Here is a 12510-nt window from a genome sequence, read left to right as displayed (position 1 = left end):
AAAGAGAGACTCTATAAGAGAGGAGCTCAGGCAAAAGAAATGTTGTAACCCGGCAGTCACTGAGAGGGGGGGTGAATCAGTGAGTCCAATTTCGATCCCCAAAAACCTGTCTGATGTCTGGCCAAGAAAAACCTGATATACCTGTCCCTGTTTGCACACAGTCGTATGCACACTCAGCCTCTCATAGGCACTTTCAAGTATGTACACCCATTCTACATTCCACGCACTTCAATATAAAATGCAAACAACAAGCACCTACAACACAGGGTTTTTACGAGGTTCGACAATTTGCCTACATCCCCGGAGTAATGCCTGTAAAGGCTTCGTAGCTACTCAATACACTACTTTTGACTGCACCCACAGTCGGGAGCACCCACACCCAATTTTCTCAAGCTAAAGCTGAGATGGCACTCGTAGTGTCGATACAATGTGTAGCACCCACTACACGGGAGCACCCACTCCCGGTGCTTAGCACCCACTAAGCACACAATAAATAATACAATTAAATTAGACTTATATCAATACCCTACAGTCAAGCTCTGCCTAGCATATGCATCCACAACTAGCTAGCATGCTTACAGTTTATCCACAACTAACCTAGCATGTATACATTCATCCACAACTAACCTAGCATGTATACATTCATCCACAACTAACCATAACATACATACATACATGTAATGTAAAATCAAAGGTTAGAGAATCTCACAACCGATTGCCTGGGATGACTGAAAACTTGTACTGACAAGTTTGGTGCTCACACCTTCTCTCTCCTTGGTTTCTTGCTCTTCAAAGCAAACACATCCTTGCTTTCTTCTCTTCTTCCTTGGCTTTGAGTTAATGTACCATTAACACACTTCAACCACCTCTTTTACCTCCTTTAATGGCCTAAGAACATTTATCATCAAGAATGTATGTTCATTCAAGGACCAACAAAGAGGGGGAAGCTTCTCCTACCAAAACCGTAGCCTTTCTTCACTCAAATCTCATATTTCTTGCTTCGATGGTGTAGGGCTTGAAAAAACGAAGAAGTTGCAACTTGGTTCACCCAAATTCGAGTTAAAATGAGGGAGATATGATCATTTGAAGTTGGAGCAATGAGATATCCAGAAATAGAATCTTCGTAGGGGTGGTGTAGGCTACACCCGCGATGCGCGCAACAGGGGTGAAATCTGACCGTAGATCTCATATAAAAGATCTTGTAATCTAAGCCGTCGGATTAAACCAACGGACAGTAGATCCAAACCATTAAATTTGAATCTCGATGACGTCATCATGATGTAGGTGCTGACATCGTCAGAAGTGTTGTCGATCTATAATTGGTTGCTTTTCCGGATTTTAAGGGAGCTTGTCTCCCACTCACAAAAGAGAAATGCATATCGACCGTTGGATCCGAATCCTCCATGATGGCTTTAATTAGATTTCATGAGATCATTAAGATCGGAATCTTTTTTATACCTTCTATACACGCGCGAAACACCACAACATACCTTGATAAGGTGTAGCGCTAGTGCATCAAGAATTATGCACCTAACCAATCAAATTCTACACGCAAGCATCTATCTCGTCCATGTCAGCGCAAAATTTCAGTAGCCTTTGGATGGGCATCAAGCCTACGTGGTCGAATCTTGACCATCCATTTCACTTCCCTTTACTCCTCTTTATTACAATCAAGCCCCTACCTCCATATGTTTCAGTGCTTAAAGACCCCTAGCAACTCAGACCTTCAAAATCTTTAAATTACACAAAAATCCTAAATTTCAAAAATAAATTCTAAAAAATCCACCCAACACCGAGAGCAATTAATGGATTTTCGGTTTGGATTTTCGAATTGACCTTACAGAAATACTTATAACTTTTTCATACGATATCCGATCGAGATGAAACGAAGTGCGTTGGAATCGTAACTGGATGCTCTACGACTTTTTAGAAGACTCAATCATCTGAATCTCCATGTAAAAAGACCAAAATGCCCTACACCTTTCCAATGACGTATCTTTCTCATACGGAATCGGAACGCTATGAAATCAGAACGGTTAGAAAGATTGTATTTTTGTCGTATTGTTACATGTAGAACACTTCTTTTAAAAATTCATCTTCAATGCCGAAACTGCCCTCAACTGTCACAAATGCTGTAACTTCTTCATACGGTATCGGAATGTGACGAAATCAAATGCACTGGACTGGGTAAATTACAATCTATCTTTTTCATGAAGAACCGATCTTCCAAAAATGTCATTTCCATTACCGAAAATGCCTCAAGCATAAATAGGCCAATTTTGCCAGTTTTGACCCAGAAACTCGCACCATCTATTAATTATGTATTAAACCACTCCATGCATATCAAGCTGCTCTGTTATCTCATCGATGACTCTGGACACTGCCATGTCATCATTTTCATCTACGTCACCCAAACTAACCACGCCATCACCGCCACGTGGCCGAGTTGCCAACAATGACAACCATAAAACAACAAGAAAGAGGTATGCAATCTTGAATCCTTAGAGCCTAAGTACTTCTTCTTTCTCTAGCAATCCTAACTTGAGCTTCGGAGAGACCTTCCTGGAGATTGGCTCTGGGATTAGTTTTTCATCTGTGATCTGCAGGTAGCGCCAAAGGAACGACTGTAATCTGTAGTAACACATACCATTAACCTAAATGGGGAGGATAATAAAAAAAAAAATTCACTCCATTTATTTGAACAAGTAGGGTACAACTACACAGTTAAAGTCCTACATTACTTGATCAGTTCCCCTTCACCCATGGTGAAAAGGAAATCCCTTGACATGAGTCATTTCGATAGTAAGATAGGCATTATTATGAGGGGAAGTGTATTTTCATACTAGATAATGTAATTATGACTGTGAGATCTTTGGTGTTTCCTTCACCCATGGTGGAAGAAAAATTTCTCCTTACTTTTTTGCCCACTATATCAAAGAAAAATGTTCTTCACGCAAATGGTGTGGTGATTCTTTCCCACGCCCTCTCACTTGACTAACATCCTCTCTCCATTTTACATTGTCTTTCTCTTCTCTGGCCATCAACCATTGGCCTAAAACCCTTGGGCCCATTTAGCTAACCCAAAGTCCACACCCTCCAGAAGGCCCAACACCAATCCCCTTATGTTTTAGTTTGTTTTACAAGGGAATATGAAGTATATATAGTGTATATATTGGAAAATTTTTTGATAGTTTATCAAGAAATACATTTAACAATCAAGAAATAAGCCATGTAGAATCAATGATTTACTCATATGTTCATTCTTTTCATAAATTGAACCCTAGGAGGTTATCATAAAAGCCACAGCAATACCAAGAGGACCTCAGGGTCAATTATATGGATAATGTTCATCAAGTTTTCGGCTCAACCTCTTTGTCCAAATTGATCCGAAGTAATCAGCTTGAACCAACATGTAAAGATCTAAAACCGGACCCATGATCCAAATGGATCCTGGATATAGGTCTAATGAATTTTTTTTTTTTCTCCTTGGCTGGGGGTATTAAATATATTTTTCAAAATAAGTGCATTTTTTATCATAAACCCAACTAAGGAGGGGAAAAAAATAAGAATTTGTGTATGTTTTGGGCCGGCAATTGTTCTGCGCCAACCGGATTGGACCATGGTAGGTGACATATTGGAGAAATGGACAACAAAATATAAGAAAGAAAATAAAAGTTATAGCCCATAAATGCTGAAGGCCCATATAATATGAGCCTAATACCCACCACCTGCTTGGAAAATACCATATCCTACATAGAACTACACAGGACCATCCACTACCAACCCTTGTAAACCATTCGAGACCGTCGCAGCTGATTCCAGTCTAAATCGGGAAGAATCGGTTAAAAAAACCCACTAAAAATACCTTTCTGGATCGTTTGCTGTCTATTCCTATCCAAATCGGTCAATTCGGCCGATTCCTGATTCCTTAAGCCATGCCACAAACAAGCATGGAAATTATAAATTAAAAGTTGGCTGAGAAAAAAAATAAAAGAAGAAGAGAAATTCAAACTCAGCTTTGATCCAGCTGAGATCAGTGATTTCCTAACCCAATAGCTCATAGCTGGACTGGCACTGAGCTGGCCTGGCCCAAAGCAGTGCCAGTCCAACTTAAACTATTATATAAAATAAGGAGAAAAGAACCCTGCCCCGCTTGCGTATCTCTACCTCTAGACACAGGTCGACGTAAAAAAGATGATACTACTCCCTGCCCAAATGCCTCTGTGCAAAATCCCATTGGCTTGCATGCTGATGCAATGGCCACACAAGCTTCCATAAAACAATGAGAAAAGAACGCTACCAGGTTTCCTTCACCTAAACTTAAAGGTTCACCCACCCCTCCCTATTGGATGCTTGGGTGAATGTTCCCATTGGTCTCATGCTGGCGCAAGGGCCACGCAACCAAATAGTGTTCTCTCACCCATAAAACAAATGACAACTCTTCAATGAATAATGATGCTAACCATTAATCTCTTTCACTTTTTGCTCGATTAGCCGCACAAAGCTAATCTAGTTATGGGCCAGAAGAAATCCCACAAATTTGGGTCCGTAATCTTAGTTATTGGCCCCATTGATGATATCTTAGGTTTGAAGCATTAGGGAAACATTAGGCCCTAATCAGACACCAAATCATGCACTTTAAATGATAGTGGAGATAATTTCTCTTTGGTTGGAAGCTTAAGGTTAATGGTGGGCTCTAACCAGATTCCAAATGATGATCCATAATAATTGGTGTTATTATCTCTCTCAGAAGTCCCAGGAATAAAATTAGCATTGAGTGGGGATGTACCCCTTTTGAAGCTTGGACTGATTTTGTTTGGAGCTATACATGAAATTTGGAAGAAACACTACCAAAGAAAGATGGATGGGAAAGGGAAAATAATGAAATTTACCACCATAGGAAGTGGGCCCACAGGAGAGACTTTGAAAAGGGCAAATCATATCTCACCAAGCAAACAGAGAAAGAGAATCTTTAGATATCCTTCCTGGATTTGGATGAGCTACATGAAACTTGGAAGAAACACTACCAAAGAGAGATGGATGGAAAAAGGGCAAATAATGAAATTTACCACCACAGGAAGTGGGCCCACTTTGAAAAGGGTAAATCATCTCTCACCATCCAAACAGAGAAAGAGAATCTTTAGATTTCCTGGATTTGGATGAGGCAAGGCAAGGACCCATAAATCCATTGCAATTTACGACTTACTTTCCAAAGAAAAAGAAGGGGGAAAGGTGTTTTGGAGAATCCAAGGTCGAGAGAGAGAAGTTGCAGGGAAGGCGCAACAAAGCATCTGGTAGGCCCTCACAGCCGCAACTGAAAAGCTCCTTTCTTTCCCACTACGGCTTTGGAGGCAACAGAGAAGATGCATGGAAAGTGACAGCTAGCTTTATTATCTAACCTCAAACCTAAATTAGCAAATTTCATTGACAGAATTATTTATATATCTCTTATCAAAAAATTATCTTAGTATAATTAAATAATTATATTTTAAGAGAAAAAAATTTTCACCATGCCAAAAGGGCGAACCCATTTTCCACTCTTTTGGCGTGGATTTCCATTTCTACCATCATGTAAGACTCTGGGTTCATGTGTGTACTATGAAAGAAGTCATCGTGCCACACTTGATTTTTTCTCATGTTCTTAAGAGGGACGTGAGCAACAATTTTTAAAAGAGAGAAAATTACATTCTCCTCCCCTGTATGTTTCAGGTATTATACAATCCTCTCCTGCAAAGTTTGTAATTACAAATTCTTCTCTTTTAAGTTGTAAAATATATCAATCGTACTCTGACCATGAGTGAGAAACCGTTAAGTGAGAAATCATGTGTCACAAAATTGTTTTAAACCCCAAAATACCCTTTATCCAATGGAGATGACCTATTTGCCCTCTACCCTATTCTCATCTTCTTCCTTGAGAACTCATTAACCGATTTGGGGGAGAGTTAGGGTTTTCGAACTTGCGCTTCATGGTTCTAAAATCTGAAATCGGGAGAGAGCAATGAAGGGTTTGGCGATCGATTCCACATCGCCAATTGTTTAAGTCTTAAAGATCGACCTTTATTCTCATCTTCTTCCTTGAGAAACCATTAACCGATGGGGAGAGTTAGGGTTTTTGAACCCGTGATTGATGGTTCTGAAATCAGAAATCGGAGAGAGCAATTGATGGTTTTGGCGATCGATTCCGTATCGCCTTTGTTGAAGTCTTGAAGATTGACTCTTATTCTCATCTTCTTCCTTCTGGGTCTTCTGCTGGCTAATTATGAGATTTCTTCTTCTTCTAGTTCTGATAAACTCTGTTATCAACTACTATCAATCCTCATCCTTTCTTATTCTATCTACTGTTTTCTTCTTAATCTCTCTTTCAAAGCATATTGATCTGGCAAACTTAACATTGATTTCTGATTCTGAGTTTAATCTTAGAATCTGATCATCTTTATTTCATTGACATAATTATAACTCAATTTGTCAGTGTTGATGATCAGTTTTTGCTGCATTTTCTTAGTACTTGCTTGTATCTTGAAAATTAAGCAAGTTGGTTTCATCTATTATCAAACTTATACATCACTTGAATAAGAAAGGATGGGCTGATTTTCCCTCCAATGCATCAGAAAAATCCAAAAACCAGATAACTCAAGGAAATCCAAAACCAGTTATGAAAAGAAAATTCAAGGAAGAACATGGATAAAGCATATAAAGTAAACATAAACTTGGGAACTTCACTTAAAGACTCAAAAAGCTCAAAATTAGAAACAGAAAAGAAAATTAACAAGCACTGAACCAGAAACCCGTAGGCAATCAATCATACATCAAGACTGAAAACAATGTCGTTGAAACCCCAACCTACATTCTCCCTTCAGAACAAGATTGCCTCATAAATTAGGTTTCAAACAATTTCAATTTGCAAACTAGAAGCAAAACACCTGGAACATATTACAAGTATGAACATTCCAACAATCTCAGGAGGGGGGAATCAGCAATGAGGAAGAAGAGGGGAATCAGTGGTCTGACCTTCACAAGCCAACACCTCCCTCTTTCAATCAACTCAGATGATCAAAGGGGAAGGGGGTAAAAAAGACATTTAACATTTGATTCTAACAATGTTAACACCACAGGGTACGTTTGTAATTACAAACTTCGCAGGGGGTCTGAGTGTAAGAGATGAAACTTTCAGGGGAGGGAAGTGTAATTTTCTCTTTAAAAGAGGAATAAAATTGTTTCATGAAAGGTTTTCCTTCAGCCACGATCAAGCAAGATCCCCTCACCGAAAACTTCAGATAGCGTTAGGAGGGTATCAAGAAACATTAGAGGGGTATTATTGATCCTGTATTGTAGGGGCAAATATTGACAGCTATTGATGATTGTACTTTTCCTGCATTGAATACTTTTTCCATTTTTCTAAAAAGAAAAAATATGTTAGAAGGCATGCAAGAAGAAAGATATAAGATATAAACCCCTAAAATAATGAAATTTACCACCATAGGAAACACTTTATAACGGAGAAAATGCATGGAAAGGGACAGCTAGCTTTATTATCTAATCTCAACCTAAATTAGCATATTTCATTGAGAATACTATCTATCTAACTTTTCTAAAAAAAAAAATTCTATATATCAATTTAATTACGTTAAGAGAAAAAGATCTCCACGACAATATAATAGGGATTACTTTTCATGCCCTCTCACATAATGTGTCGTGGGATCCACAATGACATTCTCATTCCTCGGATAAATGTCGGTCCCTATTGAACAAACCCATTTTCCACTCTTTTATTGGTGTGCTTTCCTACTAATGTCACGGAAAACTCCAGCGGCATGAATTGGGTGGATCTGCATACAGAACCCATGGGGCCATGCCCTTAATTTCTTTTTAAGTTCTTGAAAGGGACATGAGCAACCATTTAAAAAAAAAAAAAAAAGAACAGAATTTTTTTAGGAAAGGTTTTCCTTCAACGATGGCCAAGGGAGAAGTTATCGTGGGGAATGATATAGGGGTATTATCGACTCTATACTATAGTGGTAGATATTGACAGCTATTGATGATTGAGCTTTTCTGATGATCGAAAACATTTTTCTTTTTTTATTTTTTTGTTTTTTTTTTTGAATATGTTAAGAACATATAAGAAGAAATATATGGGGATAATGAACACCTAAAATAATGGAAGACCTTCTACCAAAAATAATAATAATAATAATAATGGAAGACCATTTATTATAATGAATAGCTTGATTAGACCATTGATCAGTTTCCAAGAGACAGGTCACATATATAACAAAGAGTATTTCTCCTTCAATCCAAGGAATGTCCTTTATCTTGTGTAACGGGGAGAGATGACAAGGGGGGTAAGAGTACAGATCCTAGTTGTCTTGTGTGGGTCTATGGTTGTTTATATGAGAAGGATGGGTCACAATTCCCTGCCGTGAAACTTTCAAGTGACCCACGACCCTTGAGGCCTTCAATGGCCACTACCTTCCACCTTACATTTTTACTCACAATGATCTCACATTTTTGTCGAGAATTAATAGAACTATGGTTCTGAACATTGGTTTGTTCAAGTCATGATGCCTTTATATATTTAGATGGATCTCTTCACCTAACAAGCTTTATGAAAACTCTAATATGGTATTAGAGCTAGCTGACGATTCTTTGGTGCTCTCTCTCGCATTATCTTCCACTCACACATGACGAGGATGTTGAGAGTTATAATCTCACACAACTTCATTTTAATCCTAGTGCCTTCATATATTTGAAGAGTTCTCTCCACCTAATGCTCTTAAGGTTTTAGATTAGATCCTCCAGAATCCTCACCCTTATATTTGATAGAATTCAACTATACTGTGGATCAGAAAATTGAATTACACTACACAAAGATCATTAGATGTTTATATGTCCATGCGTAGTGGCACCTGAACTGTTCTATCAACTTTCATCAAAGAAATATCCAAATTAATTTCCATTTTTTCTTTGGATGCATGACCTCAAATGGGGACCATAGGTTTGATCTATTCTATCACGACATATTAGCAAATTGCAATTGCCATCCCTCTCAATGTTCACTCACCTCCTCCTCCGTCGCCATTGATCGACCTTTTTCGAACCCGTGGTCCTCTCTGTCTCTCTCTCATGTCTTCATCATTCCATGTTAGGTATGAAATGTATGAAGGAGAAATGCTGACGGTTAATAATGTATAAGATCACAATTATTATTACTAAACTGCTGCAATTATACATAAATACATACAATGGTACATATATATCCTGCTTAATTATCATTAAAAAGCTGGGAGGAAAAGAAAACAAGGAGAAGAAAAAGAGAAAGTGGAAAAGAATCAGGGGACCTGGTGGAGACTTGAGGATTTGGGTGTATAAATAAACTATTATATGTTAATCTGCTTCTCCACCTAATATATCTATGAATGATGATTATCCATAGATCACATCTCCATCTTTAGAATGGTAGCAGCTTCCAAGGTGCCTGCCAAAACCATCAATAGACACATTATTAGACCTTACATTTAGATTCTATTCCTACGCCAATGCTCAAAATAGTATGTTGATAAAGTGGCAAAGTCTATGAAATACCACTTGGAGTCTAACCAAAAATCTCAAGGCATTGGGTGGAGATGGCTAGAGTTATATCTAACATCTAAGTGGTAATATATCTCCATAACTCCCAACATCTCAACATATTATAATCATACTTGGACAGTATTAAGTATGAAGAAGAGGGAACATAAAACTAATGACAACAATTCAATCTAGAGAAAGGGGAAAAAACAGAATGGGTTCAGCAGTTACCTGATAATGGTTGGGATGGGAAAAGAGTTGATCTTCCTTGATAAGATTCCACATTATAGAGGCCTTGTAAATCAGTCTCCCAAGTAGAAGAAGAGGGTTGAACCTGCTGTAATGAAATGTGATTATTCTGGGACATTAGAAGGGCTGGAAGATGGTTTTGAACAGCACTGTACAGTAGGGGAAGAGAAAAGGAGGGAAATTAAGTATCTAAACAGAAGAAATTAATTACATTGAAGCAGGATGAATCTAAAAAGGATTCCGGCATAGACACAGGAGCGCTCGTGGTTCTTCGAATTGTCATTTCAGGAGGATTTATTGCCATATCCAACCCACAACATGTTACCACTTGCTGTACTGGATTATTGAACTGAAGGTAGGCTGGATTTGCAAGTTCTGAAGATATCCCCACTGGAAAACTAGTAGTGGAAGCAGGAAACATCTGCTGTTCATCAATATACAATTATAATTATCAGATAAGATGATTGAAATAATTGTAATATATCTACATTAATTGAGTGAATTCTCTGTAATCACCTCTTTTGTGAAGAAGTTGTCCACGTTGAAATCAAGCCTTGGATTCACAACAGCAAGTTTCATGGACAAGAACTGCATTTGATCATCAAGAACTACATAAGGAGATTCTCAATAAAAATGGAATACAAGGAACAACGAATTAAGTAGTGGGTTTTATCTAATACCTCTACTTGTCTCTGCAAAGATTGCACATAGTTGATGATTTCGTCGAGCATTCCAGCCTTTCCTGTGATCTTGTTGCACCCAGGAACTAAATCTTGCAAATACTTCATCCTCTCACTGATCTTTTCCCTTCTCACCTATAAGATAACATGTAGGTTAGAACTTTCAATTCCCTTCTCTGAAATTGCAAAACAAAAGAAACGATAACATATTAATGGCGAAAAAAGAGAGGTCCTTCACTCACTCTTTCTGCTAAGCTGTGGCTATCTGTGGCCTGACCACGACGTGCTCGGACATGAATGTAATCTGGTTTTTGAACCTCAGATACCTTTGAATTCTCTTTTGAAGTATCGCCAGAAGTTTCAGAGTTGTTATTGTTAGCAGCAGCAGTGGTGGTGGTAGAGGTGTTGTTTTGCTCTGTGATCTTAGATTCCTCCTCTTCATCTCCTTTGGCCCTTTTTTCTTTGTTGTCCTCTGCGGCAACCTGAGTACCAGTGTACCAACCAGCCATCATTAATTCCCAACTAGAGAATAGCCCTTTGTTCTTAATGTAGAAGTAGAACTTTGCTTTCTATTACTACAAGTTTCTATTAATAAACAACAATCAATGCCACAAGCCCACAACAGGAAAATAGAGAAAAAAAGATTGATTGAAGAAATTGGTAACAAAAGGCAAGAAACCAAAAACAAAAATCAAAATTTCACGAAAACCAGGAATTTGTGCAGAGTCTTTAAAGACAACACACCTTTGAGTTGTGTGCCTTATCCATTTTCCTCTTCTTGAAGCTCTCTCTCCCAAGTGACGAAGCCGTTAAAACCGATTCTCTCCCTTTCTCCTCTGCCACAGACGGTGGAGAGCTTGCAGTCCTGGAAATGGAGTAACCCATCATCTCAATAGAATCAGTGGCAAACCCAGAAGGAGAGGGAGACACAAACCCCGTTCTGGGTATTGGGTATTTCCCCAATTCCGGCCACCCATTTTCTGAACAGGGGTCGACCTTCATCGTCCGATTCGTCAGCTCCCGAAGAGTTGGATCGTTATCAATCAATTCCTGAAATTGCTGCATCGTCGGATGAGATTGCTGGGAGAAATCACTGAATTGGGTCTCATTTAAATAGTTCTGTTGAGGTTGTTGTTGTTGCTGTTGCTGCTGCCATTGGAGGTCCATAACTTTTCCGGCGAGAATCTCAGGGGTAATGTACTGGTAATGTAACATCTACGGCAACGAATCACTATTCATATAATCACATAACCACGCAATCAAGGACTAAATAAACAGAGAGAAAGAAACAGATATTGGGATTTGAAGAAGAAAAAAAGTTGGTGATGGTGTAAGAGATTAGGAAGGGTTGCAGGCTTTCATGCGGAACGCATGTTTATCTAAAGGAGGTGTTGTTGCTATCGTACTCTACTACTTTCAGAACCAATGGAAAATGGAATTCTTAACTGCTCCTCTGCCTTATCACTCTTAAAAAGAGGATTGAAGCTCCAGTCACCGTTTTTCCTGTCTGGGTTAAAGAGACTTGGGGGAGAAGAAAAGGCAGAAACTCAAAAGAACCTATAAGAGAGAGACCCCGCAAGACTAAAGATAAGAGGAGTGAGGTGGGAAGGGGTATATATAAATTTAAAAAGTTCGCCTGAGGTTCTGACATGAACTGCCGGATTCTGACACAAGTCGCCGGAATAAAAGAGAGGGAGAGAGGGAGAGAGGGAGAGAGGGAGAGAGAGAGAGAGAAATATAAGGGTACTTCCACCACTATAGTCCACAAGAGAGAGAAAGGAGTGGGGACTAGCCGACTAGGGCAGAGAGCCTATATGGGTCCCACTGACATGATTGCCACGTGGGCATGTCCAGAAAACGGAGAAACGGGATACAGTGTATTAAAGGTATTGGGATTTGGGAGTTCAAAAAATACCGTCCCGTGAAGGGTGGCGGGAGGCTCGGTCTTACGTCCTTACCCACGTGGGTTTCTACACGTGGTAGCTCTGGGTTTTCCAGTTCTGACATGTCGTCGTGC

The 12510-nt window shown here is 39.0% G+C and overlaps 1 protein-coding gene across 3 annotated transcripts; it reads right to left on the bottom strand.

Annotated features, from left to right (window-relative positions):
* Nucleotides 1–9175: 9175 nt before the first annotated feature.
* Nucleotides 9176–12203, bottom strand: LOC122073225 (transcription factor bHLH63-like). Of its 3 annotated transcripts, none has more exons than XM_042637766.1 (7): nt 11238–12203; nt 10736–10975; nt 10494–10628; nt 10330–10401; nt 10025–10237; nt 9796–9901; nt 9176–9472 (listed from the first exon to the last, which is right to left on the bottom strand). In XM_042637766.1, exons 1-7 carry the CDS (start codon nt 11706–11708, stop codon nt 9432–9434), a joined length of 1278 nt encoding a protein of 425 aa, XP_042493700.1. In that variant the 5' UTR covers nt 11709–12203; the 3' UTR covers nt 9176–9431. The 3 variants fall into 3 exon arrangements, with proteins under 3 accessions (XP_042493700.1, XP_042493702.1, XP_042493701.1); XM_042637768.1 differs by having other exon boundaries at nt 9796–9898; XM_042637767.1 differs by having other exon boundaries at nt 10025–10234; nt 11238–12202.
* Nucleotides 12204–12510: the final 307 nt, after the last annotated feature.

Source organism: Macadamia integrifolia, chromosome 3, assembly GCF_013358625.1.
Source record: "Macadamia integrifolia cultivar HAES 741 chromosome 3, SCU_Mint_v3, whole genome shotgun sequence".
Lineage (NCBI taxonomy): Eukaryota > Viridiplantae > Streptophyta > Magnoliopsida > Proteales > Proteaceae > Macadamia > Macadamia integrifolia.
Note: the sequence above shows the minus strand (reverse complement) of the source record. Positions and strands in the feature narration are given on the sequence as shown.